Below are 24923 nucleotides of genomic sequence, written 5' to 3'. Positions count from 1 at the left end.
ACACAGGGGCTCTCCAAACACGACATGGTGTCCGCTAACGATTGGAGCTAATTTTCATTTCAAAAAGTCAAATGGCGCTCATTCCCTTCTGCTCCCTGCCGTGCACCCAAACAGTGCCCCCCCCTACATATGGGGTACCAGCATACTCAGGACAATCTGGACAACAACTTTTTTGGTCCAATTTCTCCTGTTACCCTTGTGAAAATAAAAAATAGCGTGCTAAAAAATCATTTTTGAGGAAAAAAATGATTTTTTATTTTCACTGCTCTATGTTATAAACTTTTGTGAAGCACTTGGGGGTTCAAAGTTCTCACTACACATCTAGATAAGTTCCTTAAGGGGTCTAGTTTCCAAAATGGTGTCACTTGTGGGGGAGCTCCAATGTTTAGGCACACAGGGGCTCTCCAAACGCGACATGGTGTCCGATAACGATTGGAGCTAATTTTCCATTCAAAAAGTCAAATGGCGCTCCTTCCCGTCCGGGCCCTGCCGTGCACCCAAACAGTGGTTTATGACCACATATGAGGTATCGGTGTACTCAGGAGAAATTGTCCAACAAATTTTAGGATCCATTTTATCCTGTTCCCCATGTGAAAATGAAAAAACAGGCTAAAAGATAATTTTTGTGAAAAAAAAGTACTTTTTTTTTTTATGGATCAATTTGAGAAGCACCTGGGGGTTCAAAGTGATCACTATGCATCTAGATAAGTTCCTTGGGGGGTCTAGTTTCCAAAATGGGGTCACTTGTGGGGGAGCTCCAGTGTTTAGGCACACAGCGACTCTCCAAACGCGACATGGCAAGCGCTAAATATTCCAGCATATTTTCCATTCAAAAAGTCAAATGGCGCTCCTTCCCTTCTGAGCCCTGCCGTGCACCCAAACAGTGGTTTATGACCACATATGAGGTATCAGTGTACTCAGGGGAAATTGCCCAACAAATTTTAGGATCCATTTTATCCTGTTGCCCATGTGAAAATGAAAAAATTGATGCTGAAAGAAAATTTTTGTTGGAAAAATTAAAATGTCCTTTTTTTCCTTCCATGTTGCTTTAGTTCCTGTGAAACACCTAAAGGGTTAATAATCTTCTTGAATGTAGTTTTGAGTAGCTTGAGGGGTGCAGTTTTTAGAATGGTGTCACTTTTGGGTATTTTCTGCCATATAGACCCCTCAAAGTGACTTCAAATGTGAGGTGGTCCCTAAAAAAAATGGTTTTGTAAATTTTGTTGTAAAAATGAGAAATCACTGGTCAACTTTTAACCCTTATAACTTCCTAACAAAAAAATATTTTGCTTCCAAAATTGTGCTGATGTAAAGTTGACATGTGGGAAATGTTATTTAGTAACTATTTTGTGTCACTTAACTCTCTAGTTTAACAGAATAAAAATTCAAAATTTGAAAATTGCGAAATTTTCAAAATTTTCGCCAAATTTCTGATTTTTTCACAAATAAACGCAAAAATTATCGATCTAAATTTACCACTAACATGAAGCCCAATATGTCACGAAAAAACAATCTCAGAATCGCTAGGATCCGTTGAAGCGTTCCTGAGTTATTACCTCATAAAGGGACACTGGTCAGAATTGCAAAAAATGGCCAGGTCATTAAGGTCAAAATAGGCTGGGTCATGAAGGGGTTAAAGAATAGTTTGGGGTTTGTTTTACTTTCCTTAGCAATGAGTCTCTCAGTTTCCACTTTTGCTAAATGTATTTGTTTTTTACACATTTTATTTTTTTCTCTATAACTTTTTAATGCTTCATCATTGCCTTCTTGTTTTAGCTTCCTAAATGCCTTGTTCTTTATTGTCCTTTTTACATCCTTATTTAGCCACATTGGTGTTCTCCTGTTCCTAGCCCTTTTATTTCTGTACGGTATGGCTAGCTCGCAGTGGGTGTTTAAAACTGATTTAAATATTTCCCATTTATTTTCTGTGCTCCTATTTTTGAATTTTTTTCTCGCTACGCCGCTTAGCTATTGGGTTAATGCTTTTCTTTTATTGATAGATCGGGCGATTCTGAATGCGGCGATACCTAATATGTGTATGTGGGATTTTTTTTTTTTTTTACTGTTTTATTTTGATTGGGGTGAAAGGGGGGTGACTTGAACGTTTAGGGTTTTTTAATTTTTTTTTATTTTTAAACATTTTTTTTTATTTTTTTTTTACTTTTGGCATGCTTCAATAGCCTCTATACGAGGCAAGAAGCATGCGCAACCCGATCTGCTCTGCTACATATGGGCGATAAGCAGATTGCCCATATGTAGCAGATTTACTACAACACAGGCCTAGCCCCAACCCTAGCTATAACCCCAACTAAAACCTCAACCATCATCCTAGCCCAACTTAACCCTAGCTATAACCCTAGCCGTATTGGAAAAATGGAAATAAATACAATGTTTTATTATTTTAACCTAACTAAGGGGGGTTGATTTGCTTTTTTTTTTTATTTTGATCACTGTGATAGGGTCTATCACAGTGATCAATATGAACCAATAGGAAACATTTCCTATTGTTCCCAGAAGAAGAAACTGACAGCCAGGGACCATCACTGGGGTAAGCAGGAGGGTCCAGGGACCTCGGTGCGGGGGACCATATTTCTCCTCTGATGTGCTAGATCACATCAGAGGAGAGAGGAATTAAATGGGAAATCAGACTTTTTTTTGCGGTCGCTGTTATTTAGTGAATAACGGTGATCACAACACTTGGGTCGGTAAAAACCGACCCGAATCATGTTCTCGGGGCTACCCCCGGTAGCTGAGACCCCAGAGAATTTCCGACGCTGGGGGGTGCTATACACTTATATCTCAGCGCCGTTAAAAAGTGGCGCTGAGGAATAAGAACCCTTAACTGCCACCATTAAAAAGTGTAGCGGCGGTCATTAAGGGGCTAGAGATGGATTTGTAGCCCTGAGATTGTTGATATTTTTCAATAATTTTGGTTTTCAGGTCCTCAGACAGTTCTCTTTCTGTTCTCCGTGCTTAGTGTGACACACGGAAAACAAAAAGCAAAAAACACAAATATCCTGAATTAAAAAGTAAAAAATATACTGCAAATGATGCATAAAGGTAATAATAATAATAAGGGTATTTAGTAAACATAATTTTGATCAAAATAATGTACAAGCCATCCCGCCACGTCACGGCAACCCTTGTGGGACAGTACCTGCTCTAGTATTTAAAACCTTTTCACTTGCCAAGTGGCGTGAATGTGAATAAGGGTCGAGCGGCTGAACCACTAGTTTTTTTTTTTTATTTATTTTTTTTTTATTTTTTTTTAGTGTGACACACACAGACACGCAAAGATTGAGTCAACTTCTCCCCTTTTTATATGGTTTCAGGTGTTATTTTCATATTGCCAACACCTGTTACTTACCACAGGTGAGTTTGAACGAGCATCAAATACTTGAAACAAAATAGTTTACCCAAAATTTTGGAATGGTGCCAATAATTTTGTCCAGCCAATTTTGGGGGTTTGTGTGAAATGTCCAATTTGCCTTTTTTTCTAATTTTTTTTGTGCTGTTCTAGTACACACAAAGGACATACATGTGTATAACAAAATGTGTAATTGCAATAATTTTCTGGGAGAAAAACTTAATTTACTGGAACAATTTCAAATGTGCCTACACTTTCGGCCATGACTGTATGTGCAACTCAAACATCTAAATGAGGCTTTAGAGAGCTGAGCTTTTTTTTATACATGTTGAGACATATCTGGACATGCAACAGACATAAATTCCAGTCTGATGAAAGCACTGAAATTAACAGGATGGCAAGTGCAGTACAGTGCGGCTCCACAAAGCAAGAGATTTGGGGCTTTGTTACATAAATTCCTTTCAAAGGAATAAAGGAGCCTAAAGAAAATCCATGAACAAATGATTGCTGTATATGTTGATGATACCCCTTGCTTCTACCAAGTAAAGCTTTGGGCCAAGTAGTTTAAATGATGTAGAGAATCAATTGAAGATGATCCCTGTTCAGGGTGACCTGTCGAAGCATGTTTAGAGGAAATATGCTATAAAGTGGAGGCTATGTTTTTGGAAAGGTCAAAATCTGTGTTAGGCTGTGTGCACACTGTGCGTTTTGTAGCGTTTTCTCTGCCTGGAAATGGGCCAAAAACACTATGGAAACCTTATGCAAGCTAATTCAATGACAATCCTGAAGTGTGCACATGATCAGTAAATTTCCTTTGAGTATTTGCAGTGTGTTTTTTTTCTTCAACATGTCAATTCTTTGTACGTTTCTGCAGAGTTTCACACATTGACTTCAACGGAGTCAGTCAAATCCGCAACAAAAATGCAGGTATAAAAAGGTTTGCGGATTTGCTGAGTTTTTGTTTGCGTTTTTACCGGCTTCTTATGGTGTTTCCCATGCTTTCATCTGTGTAACACGCGGTCAGAGCACTGCAGGGTCATGCTGTCAGATGTCAGCTTGACCCCTGAGCTGTGACTGACCCGCAGCGGTGACGCTACCGCTGGTAAGACTGTCGGTCAGAGCGCTGACCCCGCAGCTGTGACTGACCTGCAGTGATGACCTACGGTAAAGAACTTATGGCAGGTCAGCAGCCGTGGGCTGATGAGACTACTGCTACTATCAGGCTACATCTCCTGTCATTGATAACAGTGAAAGCAGGTGCCACTGACGGGAGATGTAGTCTCAGCTGGCGCCCATGCTCACAATTAAAAAAAAAAAAAAAAAAAAGTAAAATAATTACATGTTCAAATAAAAATAAAAAAAAAATATACTCACCTAACACCAAATCTCTGATGCCCTCATCTCCTAGAAAAAATAATAAACCACCATATACTCACCTGTCTGCCGTAGTCCACGTAATCCCGAGTGTCCCACAGCGATCACACATATAGAACAGTCACATCGGGAGATGCAACTGCTCTACCCGGCTGCCGACAATACACTGACAGGAGGTAATTGCTCCTGCAGTATATCACTGAGCTGCTGCGAGAGAGTTCACTGGAGTTCATCAGCTCCGATGCTCTCACGTACAGCACCACCACTGTGAGTACTTTCTCACGGCAGCTCAGTGCTATACCTCCTGTCAGTTTATCACTGCATTTCTTTGAGAGCAGTTGGAGGGGGAAGGGGACACCATGCAGGGGCGCTGGCCATTGCGCTACACCAGAATTGATGCCACACAAGACAATTACTGGAGAAGACACCTATGCTTCAACAATAAAGGCATTATGTGAAGCAATCAAAGAGAAACGACGTCGGAAGTTGTCGAATAATGTGTGGCTGCATCACGACAATGCACCAGTTAACAAGTCTCACAAATCACAATATACTATCAGGGAAGACCGCTTCATGGAGCTTAATCATCCACTCTACAGTCCAAACCTGGCTCCCAGTGATTCCTTTCAATTTCAGTATCTGCAGAAATTACTGCATGGGAAACAATTTCCTGATGATAAGCAGTCAAAGAGGCAGTTGCAGGGCTATTGGAGCAGCAAGAAGCCTCCTTGTATACTGAGGGCATCCGATCACTGGAGGCGAAGTGAAATAAGTGTGATGAAGTCAAGGGGGGTTATATTAAGATGTAGTAAGTACAATTTTCTCAGTTTTGTTTTACATGTTCAGGTAGATAAACTGTTAAACACTCCTTGTATTTGGCCACCACTGTTATGAATTTAAAAAAAATGTCTAATTGCCATTATGCCCTCAAAAAAACTATTTTTGTAAAATTATAATGCCACTTTGTTACATTTGATTATTGCTACGTATTTACTTGTCATCTATGTGTATATAATGTTGTAAAGCTGTTTTTGCACATTAAAATAAGCTTTATATGGGTATACACATGGGTTTTCCATTGAATACTGTCACTCTCAATCCCACCATACCAATGCACTCTCGGCTTAGCTAAGTGTATATATATTCTGTATCGTGAGAGGATCGTAAGCAGCTGATGCACGCCCCTGATGGCTTATCACTATGCACAAATGGATTGGAGGGTTAATTTAAATTGCTTGATGCTTCTCTCCTTACATAATCAGGGAAAGTCTTAAGCCCCCGTTACACACTGCGATATCGCTGTAAAGTCACCGATTTTGTGACGTAGCAGCGATATTGCTAGCGATATCGCTACATGTGATACTTACCTCCGACCGGCTCCCCCGCTGCTCATCGTTGGTCGCGCGAGAAGCTCCTGCATCATTTCTCGTGGGGCGCTTCCTGTGGCGACGCATGGACGCGGGCGGGAGGATGTCAGGATCGCCGCGTCTGACAGGTAAGTAGCTAAATATATATAAACTTGGCACACACCAAAGGTTTCTGATGCAGAAAGGTGATTTTTAATTATACAGTACATACATACACAGACGTTTCGGTCTAGGACCTTCATCAATGTACGATATATTGTACTGTGAGATTCTTAGTGACTGGGCTTTGTGAGATAGACCAATCCTGTGAGGAGGCACATGAAGCCGTCCCACTGCGTGGTGATTTGTGGAGTGTGGACGCAGTATCCACCGGGATTCTCACAGTACAATATATCGTACATTGATGAAGGTCCTAGACCGAAACGTCTGTGTATGTATGTACTGTATAATTAAAAATCACCTTTCTGCATCAGAAACCTTTGGTGTGTGCCAAGTTTATATATATTTAGTTCACGGATTGGGATCCTACTTGGGCACCACCTACAATTCTCAGGGTTGTGCCAACGGTTTTGTTCTTACTTTGACAGGTAAGTAGCGACCCCCGACCCCTGCTATATCGCTGGTGAGATCTGCCTGTGTGGCAGCTCACTAGCGACCACTTAGCGATGCACCAGCGATCCATATCGTCGGGATCGCTGGTGCATCGCTACGTGTAACTACCCTTAAAGGGGTTGTCCCACAAACAAGGTTCATTTTAATCAATAGATCTTGGAAAAAAATTAATTCCTGTACGGTAGACACAGCCATTACACAGTACTGTACACAGCAGGGGCACATTTAAAGATTATCTCAGCACAGGGACAGTTTATTTAAACTCATCCAATTGTGAAACTTATTATTATTCCAAAATCTATTGATTATTATGATGTTTTTTCTGTGACAACCCCTTTAAGGTCTTCATAAATATTAGATGGTCAGACATTCCTGCTGAGATTGTCAGATTCTCTAACTTTAATGTGTGCATATGATTCCTTAACTGTGGCATGTTTGCTGTAATATGCTATAAACTGTATTTATTTTTATAACGATTTGTCTCATATGGTAACATTGAAATCAGGTGAGAATAGTTTTTTAGCTAAATTGATACACTATAATGTGAAGCTTAACCCCTTAACGACGAGAGATATTTTTGGTTTTGCATTTTCATTTTTCACTCCCCTTCTTCACAGAGCCATAACTTTTTTATTTTTCCATCAATATGGCCATGTGAAGGCTTGTTTTTGGCGGGACAAGTTGTACTTTTGAATGACATCATTGGTTTTACAATGTTGCATGCTTGAAATCTAGAAAAAAATTCCAAGTGCGGTGAAATTGCAAAAAAAAGTGCAATCACACTTTTGTTTTTTGTTTTGCTTTTTTACTAGGTTCACTAAATGCTAAAACTGACCTGCCATTATGAATCTCGGTGTGATTTCGAGTTCATAGACACCAAATATGTCTAGGTTCTTCGTTTTCTACTATATGTGGTGAAAAAAAATTCCAAACTTTGTAAAAAAAAAAAAAAAAGCGCCATTTTCTGATACCCGTAACGTCTCCATTTTTCGTGATCTCGGGTTGGGGGCTAATTTTTTGCGCACCGAGCTGATGTTTTTACTGATGCCATTTTGGTGCAGATATGATCTTTTGATCACCCGTTATTGCATTTTATGTTCAATCTATTTTATTGAGCATTTTACAAATAAAGAATATATTATATGCAAATAGATAATATATAGAATCCTAGAAAATATATAGTATTCAAAAATGAGAATACAACCATCTATCAGTAAATCAAACATACCATGGTAGACAATAAGAGTAGCCATATGGAGAACGCCAACAAGGTATTCAAGAGAGGAAGTATCCTCTATATTATGCAGAGGACACAGGGTAAAAAAAGCGGGAAAGAAAGACAAGGGAAGAGGGTGGAAAAGGAAAAAAAAGGGATATGGATAAAGCAGTCCTTAAAATCATGTATATATTAATGTGCAAATTCCTATGTAACTGAAACATTCAGCGGAACAAATTATGGAAATCAGGTGAGTCCTGAAACAAAATCCATCCACTCCAAATCCTTCTAAATTTATCGTTTGTACCATTGCAGTCTGCAGACAGCTCCTCCATTCTACACAGATTGACCATTTCCTTATACCAGTCTAATATGTCAGGGGGGGTTTGTAAGTTTCCAAAACCGCGGGATTGCCATTCGTGCTGCTGTTAGACAAAACCGAAGAATATCTCTCTTCTGAGTCCCTATTGAAGAAGGTAAAATTGACAGAAGAGCTATTTGAGGGGACCTTGCTACACGGTTTCCCGTGATTCGTTGATAATTGTCGAAAACCTCCCAGAATGGCTTGATGTTAGAGCATTCCCACCAAATGTGAATCATAGAGCCCACCTCCCTCTCGCATCTCCAACAAACCCCTGAAACTGCTGGATATATTGCATGTAGTTTAGAAGGGTAATGATACCATCTCATAAGTATTTTATAGTTCTTCTCTTGTGCAATCCCAGCGCTAGCAAGTTTATGAGTGAAGAGAAACCCCCTTTCCCATTCCTCAGGAGACAAGCTTTTCCCCAAGTCTCTCTCCCATGCCTGCTGAAATGTTAACTTCTCCGCTTCACCCTCTCTGCTTAATCCCCCATAAATCACAGATATAGCATTAGGAGGCTTATTTTCCTCTATGAACAATTTCTCAAAAAAGGTGAAGTTTGAAATCGAAATTTTATCAAAATTATGTATTACTAGGAAGGATTGTAATTGCAAGTATTCAAACCACCTAATTTTCTCATTTGGAAACAGCCTGTATAGAGACAAAAGAAGCCAACTCCCCATTTTCTAGCACCTGAAACAATCGGGTATCCTACAGTGCCCTCCGACCGAGAAAAGATCCGCGCAAGTATCCAGGGAGAAAGGATGGATTGAAAAACAATGATGTAAGTGGGCTAATATTCCTATCTGGGAACCCCTTCTTTCTCAGAGTGTGCCATATTTTAAGTGTGTCTCTAGTTAAATTACAATTGACAATAGTCAATGACTCCCCAGAACACCACGGCAGATGTCTTAAAGGGACATCCAAACCCTCCTGTTCCACCCCCACCCATCAGCCCGAAAGTGCCAGTCTAGAATCCTAAGTAATGTAGTAGCCTGAAAATACCTCTTAAAATTGGGAAAACCAGCACCACCTATAGATTTAGGTCGAGAAAGGGTCTGTATGCTTATGCGGGGTTTGAGTTTACCCCATATGAATTTGGTTAAAGCTGATCGTAATTTACAGAAGAAACTATGAAGGGGGGAAATCGGTATAGTTTGGAATATGTATAAGAAACGGGGTAAAACGTCCATTTTGATAGCATTCATCCTTCCAAACCAGGATAGTTTAAATTTACTATAATTCGCTATGTCTCTGTATGTTCTGCTTAAGGCTGTGTGCACACGATGCAGATTTGCAGCGGTTCCGCAGCGGATTTTTCCGCGCAGAAACGTTGCATATCCGCATTGTGATGTACAGTAGCCTTAAAATGAATGGAAAAAAAAAAACGCTGTACAGACGCTGCAGATTTTCCCGCGTGGTTTTCCCGCGGTACAAAATCCGCAGCATGTTACTTCTTTTGTGCGGTTTTCCATCTCCCCTGTCACCAAATCCGCAGGGGGAAAACCGCACAAAAACCGCAGGAAAACCGCATGAAAAATTGAAGAAATCCGCAGGAAAAATGCAGGATTTCTTCCATTCTGCGTGGAAAAATCCGCAGGGCTAAAAAGACCGTCTGCACTCAGCCTAATAAAGCTTGATAGTTAAGCTCGAACAATTTATTAGGTTCAGAAGGGACCACAACCCCTAGATATTTCAATGACTCTCCTTGCCATTTAAATGGAAATTTATTCATGATTTGAAGGACCTCATTCTGAGAAAATGATATATTTAAGGCTTCTGATTTGGAATAATTGACTTTAAAATTACTAAGTGATCTGAACCTATCAAATTCTTTTAAAATCATTGGAAACGATATTTCTGGTTGTGAGATATAAAGGAGTAAATCATCTGCATACAGAGCTGTTTAATAAGAGTTAGGTCCTATCGTGTATCCATGAATATTGATATTTCTGATAGCGTTGGCTAGGTGTTCCATTACCACTACGTAAAGTAATGGAGAAAGTGGGCAGCCCTGTCTGGTTCCATTGTTGATCTTAAATGGGCTGGATAATGAGCTATTTATTCTAACCCGCGCTGTTGGAACATTATATAAGGCTAAGATTTTCTGTAGAAAGTGAGGACCTAGACCTATCTGTCTCAAGGCTTCCTCCATAAACCCCCAATGGACTCTATCGAAAGCCTTCTCTGCATCTACAGATAAAAGACCTAGTGGTGTGGTGCTAGTTTTTGCCTTGGAGATGATAAGTAATGTCTTAATAGTATTATCCCGGGCTTCTCGTCCTTTGACGAATCCCACCTGATCATTATTGATCAGGGAAGGAAGTAAAGGGGCTAGCCTCTCAGCTAAGAATTTTTAAAATAATTTAATGTCCATGTTTAAGAGAGAAATCGGCCTAAAGTTGGCAATTATTGAAGGGTCTTTACCTGGCTTAGGGAGCACACTAATGTGTGCTTCTAGAGACTGGGGAACAAATCCAGTACTTTCATCAATAGCATTGAAAGTTTTTGCCATTATTGGAGAGAGTTGTTCCCTAAAGTTTTTATAAAACGCCGGTGTGAATCCGTCTGGACCAGGGCATTTACCCGACGGAGAGGACCGTATTGCCAAATCGATCTCCTCTATTGAAATCTCCTCCTCTAAAGCTTTCAGAGCTGAACTACTCAACACAGGTAGGGATGTTTCCTGAATGTATTGTTTTATCTTATAGGAGAGGTCTAATGGGGGCATATCTGCAAATTGGTTCTTAATGTTGTATAAATTCTCATAGTAAGACTGAAAGAGATCCACAATTTCTTTTGGGTTGTGTGTATCCCTGCCATTTTGTTTTTTAACAAACGGAATAAATGTAGCTGACGCACGTGGATGGAGCAGTCTGGATAATGGTCTCCCGCACTTGTCCGATAGGTCATAGAAAAAACGTTTAGATTTTTCCATGTATTGAAAATATTTTTTATCTAAAGCTTCTCTTTTTACTTTTTTTTTTTTTGTCAAGTCAGCAAGCGTGGAAGCAGATAGTTTGTTTGTGTGAAATTTCAAGGGAATGAATTTGCTGTAATAATTCATCCACTTTCTGAGCGCTCTCTCTCTTTAACCCCTTCCTGACATCAGACGTACTATCCCGTCCATGGGACCCGGGCCCCTATGCCCATGGACGGGATAGTACGTCTACCGCGACCAGCGGCGCCCACGTGGTGAGCGCCGCTGATCGCGGCCGGGTGTCAGCTGATTATCACAGCTGACACCCGGCACAATGTGTCAGGGGTGGTCACGGACCGCCCCCGACACGTTAACCCCTTGCACACCGCGATCAAACATGATCGCGGTGTACCGGGAGTTAAAGGGAAGCATCGGCAGGGAGGGGGCTCCCTCCGTGCTTCCCTGAGCCCCCCACGGCAGCGCAATGTGCAGCGCTGCTGCCGGGGGCTCCTTTCCTGCAGGCCCCCGAATCCAAGATGGCGACGGGGGCCTTCGGGGGCCTGCAGGAAGCTGGCTTCCTCAGTGCCTGCAAAGCGCAGGCATGAGGAAGCCTTGTGCACTGCCTGTGACAGATCGCTGATCTGTCACAGTGATCTGTGATGTGACAGATCAGCGATCTGTCACAGAACAGTGATGTCCCACCTGGGACTATTTAATAAAGTAAAAAAAAAATAAAAATAAAGTGCTAAAATAATTTTAAAAAAAATCGCCAAATAAATTACAAAAAAAAAAAAATATTCCCCCAAATAAATCCATTTTTTGAAAAAAAAACAAAAAAAACAAATAAAAGTACACATATTAGGTATCGACGCGTCCGTAACGACCCACCCTATAAAACTATCCCATTTAAAAAATAAAAATAAAAATTGAAGCAAAAAATAATGATTTATTATCATACCGCCAAACAAAAAGTGTAATAACGCACGATCAAAAAGACGCATATAAATATCCATGGTACCGCTGAAAACGTCACCTTGTCCCGCAAAAAACGAGCCACCACACAGCATCATCAGCGAAAAAATAAAAAAGTTATAGCTCGCAGAATAAAGAGATGCAAAAATAATTATTTTTTATCTAAAATAGTTTTCATTGCATAAAACCGACAAAACATAAAAAAACGACCTAAATGAGGTATCGCTGTATCCGTACTGACCCGAATAATAAAACCGCTTTATCAATTTTACCGCACGCGGAACGGTGTAAACGCACCCCCCCAAAAGAAATTCATGAAACGCTGGTTTTTGTTCATTCTGCGTCCCAAAAATCGGAATAAAAAGCGATCAAAAAATGTCACGTGCCCAAAAATGGTACCAATAAAAACGTCAACTCGTCCCGCAAAAAATAAGACCTCACATGACTCGGTGGGTCAAAATACGGAAAAATTATAGCTCTCAATATGTGGTGATGCAAAAACTATTTTTACAATAAAAAGCGTCTTTTAGCGTGCGACAGCCGCCAAACATAAAAACCGCCATAAATAGTAAATCAAACCCCCCGTTATCACCCCCTTAGTTAGGGAAAAATAATAAAATAAAAAAATGTATTTATTTCCATTTTTCCATTACGGTTAGGGTTAGGGTAGGGTTAGGGCTAGGGTTAGGGCTGAGATTAGGGTTAGGGGTGTGTTGGGGTTCGGGTTGGAGTTAGAATTGGGGGTTTCCACTGTTTGGGCACATCAGGGGCTCTCCAAATGCAACATGGCGTCTGATTTCAATTCCAGCCAATTCTGAGTTGAAAAAGTCAAATGGTGCTCCTTCCCTTCCAAGCTCTGACATGCGCCCAAACAGTGTTTTACCCCCACATGTAGGGTATCAGCCTACTCAGGACAAATTGCAAAACAATTTTTGGGGTCCAATTTCTCCTGTTACCCTTAGGAAAATAAAAAATTGGGGGCAAAAATATCATTTTTGTAGAAAAAAATGATTTTTTTATTTTCACGTCCGAGCGTTATAAAATTCTGTGAAGCCCTTGGGGGTTCAAAGTGCTCACCACACATCTAGATGTTGTGAGTTCATTTTCCCCTTCGTCACTGAGGTCTGGTGAACTCCCTATTCCTGTAAAGGAAGGTAATGAGCCTGATTATCAGGCACCTGAGCCTAATGAGGATGACTGGCTGAGTGGAGTCACGGACTGGATATAAGGCTGCCGACGCCCTTCTGCCCTGCGGGTGATTTCTCTGTGGACTTCTAGGACACCAGTCTGATTCCTGCTCCTCTAAAGCTAAGTTTTCTGCTTTGCCTGTTTGCATTTGTGTTTTGTTTTCCTTGCTTTTCTGGATTCTGCCATTCCCTGCTGGGGTGAGCTGAATCTCCTTTTGCCTGTTGCTCTGTCTTCAGAATATTCCTGAGTACTGACAGCTTTTTTGAAGCCTAGCGTCTTCAGGGCCTTTTTCACTGTCAGTCTGTTGGCTCTTATTTTCATAGGGTTTTTCACGGATTGCAGACAGCAGCCTTCCTGTCCTTTCCTATCTAGTTAGCTTGGGCCCCGTCTTTGCTCAGTCTATCTTTCTGTCTGTGTTAGTGTTTTCATCCTGCTTCACCGTCATTATATGTTGGGGGCTGCCTATTGCTTTGGGGTCTGCTCTGGGGCAGTTTAGATTTCCCCTTTCTTTCTTTAGGCCTATTTAATTCTCCGGCTATGATCGAGGGGTCTATGGCATCGTAGGAACCCCCCACGGCTACTGTTAGTTGTTGTGGATAGGATCAGGGGTCTGCAATCCGATAGCTGCCAACCTCTCTGGTTTTCTGGACTTAGCTAGCATTTCTGTTTTTGCCTCCTACGGTGACTCAATCATAACAGAATCACCCGCCATACCGCAGATCCTAGGGTACTCAATAGCAGGAAAGAATTGTGTTTAAAAAAAAAAAAAAAGTGTGTATATTCTTTCCTCTATATCTCTGAGGCCGTAGGGGGAATTTTTTTTTCTCTCAATGGAGATAAAGCAATTGTCTGATCGTGTGGAGCAGCTCGCTGCGGAAGTGCGGGGAATTTCCGCCTACCTTGCTCGTTCGCATGCTGTTGAACCAAAGATGTATACACCTGATGTATTTTTGGGGGATCGATCTAAATTTTTGAGTTTCAAAAATAATTGTAAATTATTTTTTGCCTTGAAGCCTAACTCGTCAGGGAGCTCCGCGCAGCAGGTTAAAATTGTCATCTCTTTGCTGCGTGGCGATCCCCAGGATTGGGCGTTTTCTTTGAAACCAGATGATCCTATTCTGACTAATGTGAACGCATTCTTTCAAGCTTTGGGGTTGTTGTATGACGAACCTAATGCTATTGATCAGGCTGAAAAGACCCTGTTGGCATTGAACCAGGGTCGAGATTCTGCAGAGTTGTACTGTCAAAAGTTCCGAAAGTGGGTGGTCCTTACTACCTGGAATGATAATGCCTTGGCTGCTCTCTTTTGGAAGGGTTTGTCAGAAGCCGTAAAAGATATTATGGTGGGATTTCCTGTTCCCCCTGGTCTGGACGATTCTATGTCATTAGCCATTCAGGTTGATCGGCGTTTACGTGAACGCAGGATTGCATGAGAGGTGTTGCCACCGGTTGAACAGATGTCTTAACCTATGCAATGTGATAGAGTTTTGTCTAAGGCGCAACGTCAGGAGTTCAGAAGGCGTAATAAGCTGTGTTTTTTCTGTGGAGATGCCTCGCATATTATTTCTGTGTGTCCTAAATGAGAGAAACGCTTTGCACACACGTTTTCTGTTGGTGGTGTTCAACCTAAGTTTCTTCTGGCAATTACTCTGATCTGCTCCCTGTCCACATTTTCCGCCAAGGCTTTTGTGGATTCAGGAGCAGCGCTAAACCTAATGGACTTGGATTTTGCTAAACGTTGTGGATTTCCGATGACACCTCTGCAGACGCCTATCCCTTTGAGGGGGATTGATGCTACTCCTTTGGCTAAAAATAAACCTCAGTTTTAGACCCAGGTGGTCATGCGGGTCGCCCCAGACCATCAAGAAAATTACAGATTTTTGGTGTTGCATGGTCTGCATGATGCCGTTGTTCTGGGGTTTCCCTGGTTGCAAATTCATAATCCAGTTTTGGATTGGAAATCTGTGTCTGTGGTGAGTTGGGGTTGTCTGTGTGCCTTTAGTGAGGCGCCGGTTTTTTCCACCTCTCCTCAGTCGCATGATGTTCCTGACTATTTGGCGGACTTTTATGATGTATTTAGTGAGAATGAGTCTGCGTCCTTGCCTCCTGATTATCAGGCACCTGAGCCTAATGAGGATGACTGGCTGAGTGGAGTCACGGACTGGATATAAGGCTGCCGACGCCCTTCTGCCCTGCGGGTGATTTCTCTGTGGACTTCTAGGACACCAGTTTGATTCCTGCTCCTCTAAAGCTAAGTTTTCTGCTTTGCCTGTTTGCATTTGTGTTTTGTTTTTGTTTTCCTTGCTTTTCTGGATTCTGCCATTCCCTGCTGGGGTGAGCTGAATCTCCTTTTGCCTGTTGCTCTGTCTTCAGAATATTCCTGAGTACTGACATAGCTTTTTTGAAGCCTAGCGTCTTCAGGGCCTTTTTCACTGTCAGTCTGTTGGCTCTTATTTTCATAGGGTTTTTCACGGATTGCAGACAGCAGCCTTCCTGTCCTTTCCTATCTAGTTAGCTTGGGCCCCATCTTTGCTCAGTCTATCTTTCTGTCTGTGTTAGTGTTTTCACCTTGCTTCACCGTCATTATATGTTGGGGGCTGCCTATTGCTTTGGGGTCTGCTCTGGGGCAGTTTAGATTTCCCCTTTCTTTCTTTAGGCCTATTTAATTCTCCGGCTGTGATCGAGGGGTCTAGGGCATCGTAGGAACCCCCCACGGCTACTGTTAGTTGTTGTGGATAGGATCAGGGGTCTGCAATCCGATAGCTGCCAACCTCTCTGGTTTTCTGGACTTAGCTAGCATTTCTGTTTTTGCCTCCTACGGTGACTCAATCATAACATCTAGTTAAGTTCTGTGGGGGGTCTAGTGTCCAAAATGGGGTCACTTGTGGGGAGTTTCAATAGTTTAGGTACATCAGGGGCTCTCCAAACGCACATGACACCCGCAGACCATTCCATCAAAGTCTGCATTCCAAAACATCACTACTTCCCTTCCGAGCCCCGACGTGTGTCCATACAGTAGTTTTCTCCCACATATGGGGTGTCAGCATACTCAGGACAAATTGGACAACAACTTTTGGGGTCCAATTTCTCCTGTTACCCTTGGGAAAATGAAAAAATTGGGGACTAATTGATCATGTTTGTGGAAAAAATACGATTTTTTTATTTTCATGCCCGGGCATTATAAACTTCTGTGAAGCCCTTGGGGGTTCAAAGTGCTCACCTCACATCTAGATAAGTTCCTTAGGGGGTCTAGTTTTCAAAATGGGGTAATTTGTGGGGGGTTTCCACTGTTTAGGTACATTAGGGGCTTTCCAAAGGCAACATGACACCCGCAGACCATTCCATCAAAGTCTGCATTCCAAAACGTCACTACTTCCCTTCCGAGCCCCGACGTGTGCCCATACAGTAGTTTTCTTCCAAATATGGGGTATCAGCATACTCAGGACAAATTGGACAACAACTTTTGGGGTCCAATTTTTCCTGGTACCCTTGGGAAAATAAAAAAATGGTGACTGAAAGATCATGTTTGTGGAAAAAATACGAATTTTTTATTTGCACGCCCGGGCGTTATAAACTTCTGTGAAGCACTGGGGGATTCAAAGTGCTCACCACACATCTAGATAAGTTCCTTAGGGGGTCTAGTTTCCAAAATGGTGTCATTTGTGGGGGGTTTCCACTGTTTTGGTACATCAGGGGTTTTCCAATCGCGACATGGTGTCCGATCTCAATTCCAGCCAAAAACGTCAAATGGCGCTGCTTCCCTTCCGAGTTCTGCCATGCGCCCAAATAGTGGTTTACCCCCACATGTGGGGTATCAGCGTACTCAGGACAAATTGCACAATAACTTTTAGGGTCCTGTTACCCTTGGAAAAATAAGAATTGGAGGTGAAACGATCATTTTTGTGGAAAAAATATGATTTTTTAATTGTACGGCTTTATGTTATAAACTTCTGTGAAGCCCTTGTGGGTTCAAAGTTCTCACCACATATCTAGATAAGTTCCTTGGGGGGGTCTAGTTTCCAAAATGGGGTCACTTGTAGGGGGTTTCCACTGTTTAGGTACATCAGGGACTCTCCAAACGTGACATGGCGTCCGATCTGAATTCCAGCCAATTTTGCATTGAAAAAGTCAAACGGCGCTCCTTCCATTCTGAGTTCTGCCATGCACCGAAACAGTCGTTCCCCCCCACATATCAGGTATCAGCGTACTCAGGACAAATTGCACAATAACTTTTGCAGTCCAATTTCTCCTGTTACCCTTGGTAAAATAAAAAAAATTGAACCTGAAGTACTTTTTTGTGAAAAAAAGTTAGATGTTCATTTTTTTCTAAATATTCAAAAAAATTTCTGTGACGCACCGAAAGGGTTAATAAACTTCTTGAATGTGGTTTTGAGCACCTTAAGGGGTGCAGTTTTTAGAATGGTGTCACTTTTGGGTATTTTCTATCATATAGACCCCTCAAAGTGGCTTCAAATGTGATGTGGTCCGTAAAAATAAAATGGTGTTGTAAAAATGAGAAATCGATGGTCAACTTTTAACCCTTATAACTTCCTAAAAAAAAAAATTTTTGGTTCCAAAATTGTGCTGATGTAAAGTAAACATGTGGGAAATGTTAGTTATCAAGTTTTTTGGGTGCCATATCTCTGTGATTTAAGGGCATAAAAATTCAAAGTTGGAAAATTGCGAAATTTTCAAAATTTTCGCCAAATTTCCGTTTTTCTCACAAATAAACGCAAGACGGTGTCAGAATCACCGGGATCCATGGAAGCGTTCCAGAGTTATGACCTCATAAAGGTACAGTGGTCAGAATTGTAAAAATTGGCCCGGTCATGAACGTGCAAACCACCCTTGGGGGTGAAGGGGTTAACCTAGAACCATGCTTTATCAGAATCCCTCATAACGCATTTCAAAGTCTCCCATTGCAAGGGAGCAGAAGTTTGGTCAGAGGCATGTATTTGGATAAAGGAGTCAATAGACTCTTTCAGCTCTGAAGCACATAAAGTATCCTTGATAAGGTTATCATTCAATCTCCAAGTCCAAGAACGTTGGACCAGAGATAAGGACAGAAAAATCGGAGCGTGGTCCGACCACAGAATGTCTCCGATTGTGGCCTTGGGTTGCCAGGACAAAGCATGGTGGCTCAAGAGAAAGAGGTCGATGCGGCTATAAGAATTATGTATATGAGAATAATATGTGTAATCCTTCCCCTGAGGATTCATTATCCGCCAAACATCGATCAGTTGGAGGGCATGGATAACCCCTTTAAGAGAACGCAGCTGTCTCACTGAAACAGTTTCCCTCCCAGAAGAAGAGTCTACCTTTGGGTTCATGGTAAAATTGAAATCTCCACCTGCGATCAGTGTACCTTCTGCGAAATTAGAAAGTGAGGTTAGGAACGCACGGCATGCTGGAATCTGGCCCTTATTAGGAAGATACCAGTTAGCAATTTTGTATATTGAGTCTGCAATTTTTATCTTGAGAAAGATATATCTACCCTGTATGTCTACACGTGTATCAATAAGAGAAAATGCTAATGACTTATGGACTGCAATGGAGACACCTTTGGACGTTGATTCAGGATTTGTGCTATGGAACCAGGTTTTGAAGTACCTATCTTTTAACTTAGGAACGTGATCAGATTTAAAGCGTGTTTCTTGTAACATAAGAATCTGGACTTTTTGTTTATGCACAGAGTAAAGAATCTGAGAACGCTTCTGAGGGATATTAAGACCTCTAACATTCAGTGAACAGAATTTGACTGAGTTCATTTCACGGACCAGAAATAGGGTTTGAGAAAAGACCGGTAAAGGAGGAAAATTCCCTTTAAGAAAAAAAAAAAGGGGGGGAAGGGGGGAGCAGGAAAAGAAAGAAAATAAAAATATAAACAATCGGATGGGAGACTTTCCCAACCGCAAAGAAAGTCCTCAGAGAAAAGGACTGATAGGGGGAAATATAAAATTCCAGCGGAATGTAGATCCCCTTAGTGGAAGCGCGCTTTCCATAGAGGGTAGCTCCCCCTGGGATCAAACAGCAGACCCACAATAACACATTAAACTGGTAAAATAACTAACATGTGAAACGCATATCACTTCACCAAATCTTGAGCACCCGTTATTGCATTTTAATGCAATGTTGCGGCAACAAAAAACGTAATTCTGGCGTTTTGACTTTTTTTCCTCACTACGCCGTTTAACGATCAAATTAATCCTTTTTTTATTGATAGATCGGGCGATTCTGAGCACAACAATATCAAATGTGTATGTTTGATTTTTCTTTAGTGGTTTATTTTGAATCAAGCGAAAGGGGGGTGATTTGAACTTTTATATTTTATTATATATTTAAAAACTTTTTTTTTCACTTTTGGCATAATTCAATAGTCTCCTTGGATGTAGCAGAATACCTCACTTGCTAGGAGCGCCGACCACTGGAATGGCAATCCGGCGCTGACAACCATAGGGGTCTCCAGGAGACCTCTGGTTGTCATGCCAACCCATCGGTGACCCGCAATCACATGACAGGCGTCACCGATGGGCGGATTTGCCCGAAGCGCATGTTAAATGGAGAGACCTGAAAATGGCTGTCCACCAACGTTCACCAACCAATCTGACGGAACTGGAGAAGATCTGCAAGGAAGAATGGCAAAGGATCCCCAAACCCAGGTGTGAAAATTTGTTGCATCATTCACAAGACGACTCATGGCTGTACTAGCTCAAAATGATGCGTCTACTCAATACTGAGCAAAGGGTCTGAATACTTATGATCCTGTGATATTTCAGTTTTTCTGTTTTAATAAATTTGCAAAAATGTCTACGTTTCAGTTTTTTTTTCAGTCAAGTCACTGTATCTACAATATGGGGACCTCGATGGAGACATAACTACAATATGGGGACTTAGATGAGGACATAACTACAATTTGGGGATCTGGATATGGGGACATATATACAATATGGGGACATAACTACAATATGATGTCATGGATATGGGGACATTATAACAATATGAGAATCTGGATAGGGACATAACTACAATATGAGGACCTGAATGCGACATAACTACAATATGGGGACATGGATATGGGAACATGATGACAATATGAGAACCTGGAAGGGTATATATCTATAATATGGGGACCTGGATGGGAACATATCTATAATATGGGGACCTCGATGGGGACATAACTACAACATGGGGACATAACTACAATATGTGGAAGTGAATGGGCACATAACTACAATATGGGGACATATATAAAATATGGCTACCTGGATATGGGAAAATAACTACAATATGGGAACCTGGATGGGGTCATAACTACAATATGGGGACCTGGATGGGGACTTAACTACAATATGGGGACATAACTACAATATGAGGACCTTGACATGGGGACATATATACAATATGTGGACCTGGATGGGGACATAACTACAATATGGGGACATGATGACAATATGAGAACCTGGATAGGGACATAACTACAATATTGGGACATGACTACAATATGGAGACATAACTACAATATGAGGACGTGGATGCAGACATAACTACAATATGAGAACCTGGATGGTAACATAACTACAATATGGGGACATGGATTTTGGGACATGACAACAATATGAAAACCTGGATGTGGACATAACTACAATATGAGGACCTGGATGGGGACATATCTACAATATGGGGACATAACAATATGAGTGAACATTTATAATCACCACATCCATAACGACCCAAGCTCTAAAAAAATAAAATAAACATGGCAAAAATGTTCAAAAGGTGTGCAGAAAAAAATGGTTTCACTAAAAATATCACTTTGTCCTTCAAAGAATGCGGTCCCCCAAATTCAAATTTTATTTATATGTGGCCCTTATACCCAGCCGAGTTTGAGACCCCTGCTCTATAGCAACATAAATAAATTCAAGCCTCAAGCCAGATCCCTAAATAAAGTCAGATCCCAGCCTAAAACCATTAATAAATTCACACCAGAGTCCAAAAGAACTTCTGACCTTTTAAATGAATTCAGGCTTTAAACCAGTCCCCTAAATTATGGTTTAATAATGATCAGTAATGGCATACCTCAGTGGTGAAAAAACAATCATCTTTTAGTATTCCTCTGATTTCGTAGAATAGTTGGCTCTAACGTTCACTGGATTGGACTTTTCATCCCTGCCTTTGAACTCAGCAGTGTTAGTTGTGTAAGCCTTGTTTGGTTTGGAATAAACTGGTCTCTTTACAAACTACGAAACAAACCGATGAAGTTTCTTTCATGTATTAAATGTCTCGTCCCTATGAAAATACATGGTCGTCTGACTAAACTTTATGAAATACTGTGCATCCTTTTATTTGGTGTGAAAATTATCATAAATAAATGATAAAGCACTTAGGGGTACGTAATGAAAGTATTCATTCCCCCAAATGCAGTGTAACCTTGCAGTACTTTTTATATACAAAACATAGATACATTTCACAATGGTTTAACTTCTCTACAATTACAGTATGTAGAAGGCTCAGAGTAGGTTTACGTTGCATTGGAACCACACGTCAGTGGCTCAGTCGGATTTTACGTCTGAAGCCCTGGTAAACCTGATTCGGACATGCGCAGACATGACCATTGACTTCAATGATGCAAGCAGATGCATTGTGTGCTTTTTCAGACAAATGTTTCTTTTGTATCTGCCTGTTTGAGACTTGCACCAAAATACAATTAGCCACATCATAAAACCCACCTCAAATTGGCAGACTGGGTGGCGAAAGTCATTTCTGCTTGGGCTAAAATTCTTCGCTGGGGCATCTTAGTGGCAGCTCCTCAGGACGAGTTGGCAGATCTGGCAGATCAAATTAATCATGCAGGTAAATACCTCTTGGCCGCCTCCTTGGATGCGGCCGGGTGCGTAGCGAGGGCTAACAGCAACATTATAGCCATACGCCGAGTCCTTTGGTTAAAGTCATGGAATGGGGATACCACTTCTAAAAGGTCGATTACCAACCTGCCATTCCAGGGTTCTAGGCTCTTTGGAGCCAAGCTGGATCAGATAATCTCCGATGCCACTGGTGGTAAAAGCAACTCTCTTCCCCAGTCTCGACCAAAACGTTTTTTAACAGAAAAGGTTTTCAGCCGTTTAAGCCTTTTCGTCCCTTCTCTTCCACAGAGAGATCTACCCAGCAAGATCAGCCGTCCGCCTCTAGGGAGCGGGAGCAGAAAAAAACATCTTACAAACCCGCTCCCCGCTGGAGATCTAGAGGACAATACTCCAGGTCTTCAGGCGCCCGTTCCGGGAGGTTTTCCTCCAAGTGACGGGTCACCCCCACCTGGAAATTCTTCCAGGGTGGGAGGCAGACTTTCCTTTTTCATGGACGCTTGGCTGTCTGTTGTCGACGACGCTTGGGTCTGGGAAATCGTCGCATCCGGATACAAGATCGAATTTGCTTCCCCCCAGACAGACGGTTTTTCCGGTCTCGACCTCCAAGACAGCGGTCCCAGATTCCAGGGTTACTTCAAGCCATCTCCTCCCTTCTTTCCGCCAGAGTGATCGTTCCCATTCCCCCAAACGAACGGTTTTCAGGGTTCTACTCAAATCTCTTCATAGTCCCGAAGAAAGACGGTTCCTTTCGTCCTATCCTGGACCTCAAGCTGCTCAATCGCCACGTGAAGATTCTCCATTTCAAGATGGAGTTCCTTCGATCGGTGATAGCCTCAATGGAACCCGGAGAATATCTCTGCTCTGTGGACATACGGGATGCCTATCTTCACATTCCTGTTTGTTTGCAACATCAGAAATATCTTCGTTTTGCGATTCAGGAAAATCACTATCAGTTCACGGCCCTTCCCTTCGGCCTAGCCTCAGCTCCCCGTGTTTTCACGAAGGTGATGGCGACAGTCATGGCCATCCTTCGCTCCAGGTGGATCCTCATCATCCCTTATCTGGACGATCTCTTGATCAAGGGCTCGTCCCGTCAAGACTGTCTTCAGAGTCTTCAGATAACCCTGGATACTCTCAGCCGCCTCGGATGGATAGTCAACAAAGAGAAGTCCATCCTGCGCCCCACTCAGCATCTGACCTTTCTGGGCATGGAATTCGACACGAATCACGGGTGTTTCTTCCGAAGGAAAAGTTTGCGGCTCTTTCCAAGGGAATCTGAATCCTCAAACGGCCAACGCCCATTCCCCTTTGATCCTGCATGAAGGTTCTGGGGAAGATGGTAGCCTCCATGGAAGCAGTGCCCTTTGCACAATTTCATCTTCGCCCTCTACAGCTGTCCCTGCTTTCAGCCTAGGACAAGACCACGTTGTCTCTGGACCGCCCCATTCTCCTCCCTCTCAGAGTGAGGCAATCCCTGACTTGGTGGGCAATGCCAGCGTCAGTTCTACAGGGCAGGTCCTTTCTTCTGCTTCAGTGGCAAGTCATCACCACCGATGCCAGCCTTCTAGGATGGGGAGCGGTTTTCCATCAGAGAACGGCCCAAGGACGCTGGAATCCACAGGAAACGCTCCTCCCCATCAATCTTCTGGAGATCAGAGCAATCTTCCTTGCCCTTCTCCGCTGGCAGCCTCTCCTCGTAGACAAGCCAGTCCGCATTCAATCGGACAACGCCACGACTGTGGCTTACATAAACCACCAGGGGGGCACGCGCAGCAGGCAAGTAATGTCAGAAGTGGCAAAGATACTGCGCTGGGCAGAATGTTACATTCCGGCAATCTCCACCGTTCACATTCCAGGGGTGGAAAATTGGGCAGCCGACTTCCTGAGTCGTCAAGGCCTAGCATGAGGCGAATGGGCTCTTCATCCCACAGTCTTCAATCAGATATGCCAGCGCTGGGGCTCACCAGATGTCAATCTCATGGCATCTCGCATGATCCACAAGGTTCCGCGCTTCGTAGCCAGGTCCAGGGATCCCCTAGCCGTCACTTGCAACGCCCTAGCAATTCCGTGGTTCCAGTTCCAACTTCCTGATCTGTTCCCGCCTCTTGCCTTGATCCCAAGAGTGGTCAAGAAGATAAAATCGGAAGGCATGCCAGTGATTCTAGTGGCTCCAGACTGGCCAAGACGGCCTTGGTACGCGGAGCTGGTGAACATGCTCGCGGACGTCCCCTGGAGGCTTCCAGACCGTCCAGATCTTCTCTCGCAAGGCCCCCTTTACCACGAGAATTCTCAGTCTCTGCGTTTAATGGCATGGCCGTTGAGGCCGCGATCCTGAGAGAATCAGGTTTGTCCAGCCAGGTAATTCAGACTGTGATCAGAGCCAGAAAACCAGCCTCTTCCCGCATTTACCATAAGTACTGGATGTAGTTAGAGCTTTGCGTATCTATCTCGCCAGGACCGCTTCACTTCGTCAGTCCGATTCCTTGCTGGTCATCTCTGAAGGTCGCCGGAAAGGGCTTCCGGCATCCAAATCCACGATCGCTCGCTGGATTCGTTCTACCATTCTAGAAGCGTACCGACTTCAGGAAAAACGGCCCCCTCCGGGAGTGAGAGCTCACTTCACCCCACCCGGGCTGTGGCAGCTTCGTGGGCTGTTCGTCACCGGGCTTCGGCTTTACAAAT

General features: G+C 42.5%; 1 protein-coding gene across 1 annotated transcript in view; it reads right to left on the bottom strand.

The window, feature by feature from the left end:
- The window catches only part of HAL (histidine ammonia-lyase), a 189588-nt gene extending 168014 nt beyond the window's left edge, over positions 1 to 21574 (bottom strand). The window contains exon 1 of the mRNA XM_073573192.1: positions 21457 to 21574. Within this exon, the coding sequence (XP_073429293.1) occupies positions 21457 to 21479 (23 nt within the window). The 5' untranslated portion in view covers positions 21480 to 21574. The remainder of the gene's footprint in view (positions 1 to 21456) is intronic.
- Between the last annotated feature and the right edge of the window lie 3349 nt (positions 21575 to 24923).

Source organism: Dendrobates tinctorius, unplaced genomic scaffold (assembly GCF_039654945.1).
Source record: "Dendrobates tinctorius isolate UK_male_01 unplaced genomic scaffold, ASM3965494v1 ptg000035l, whole genome shotgun sequence".
NCBI lineage: Eukaryota > Metazoa > Chordata > Amphibia > Anura > Dendrobatidae > Dendrobates > Dendrobates tinctorius.
This window is presented reverse-complemented; position numbering and strand designations above follow the sequence as displayed.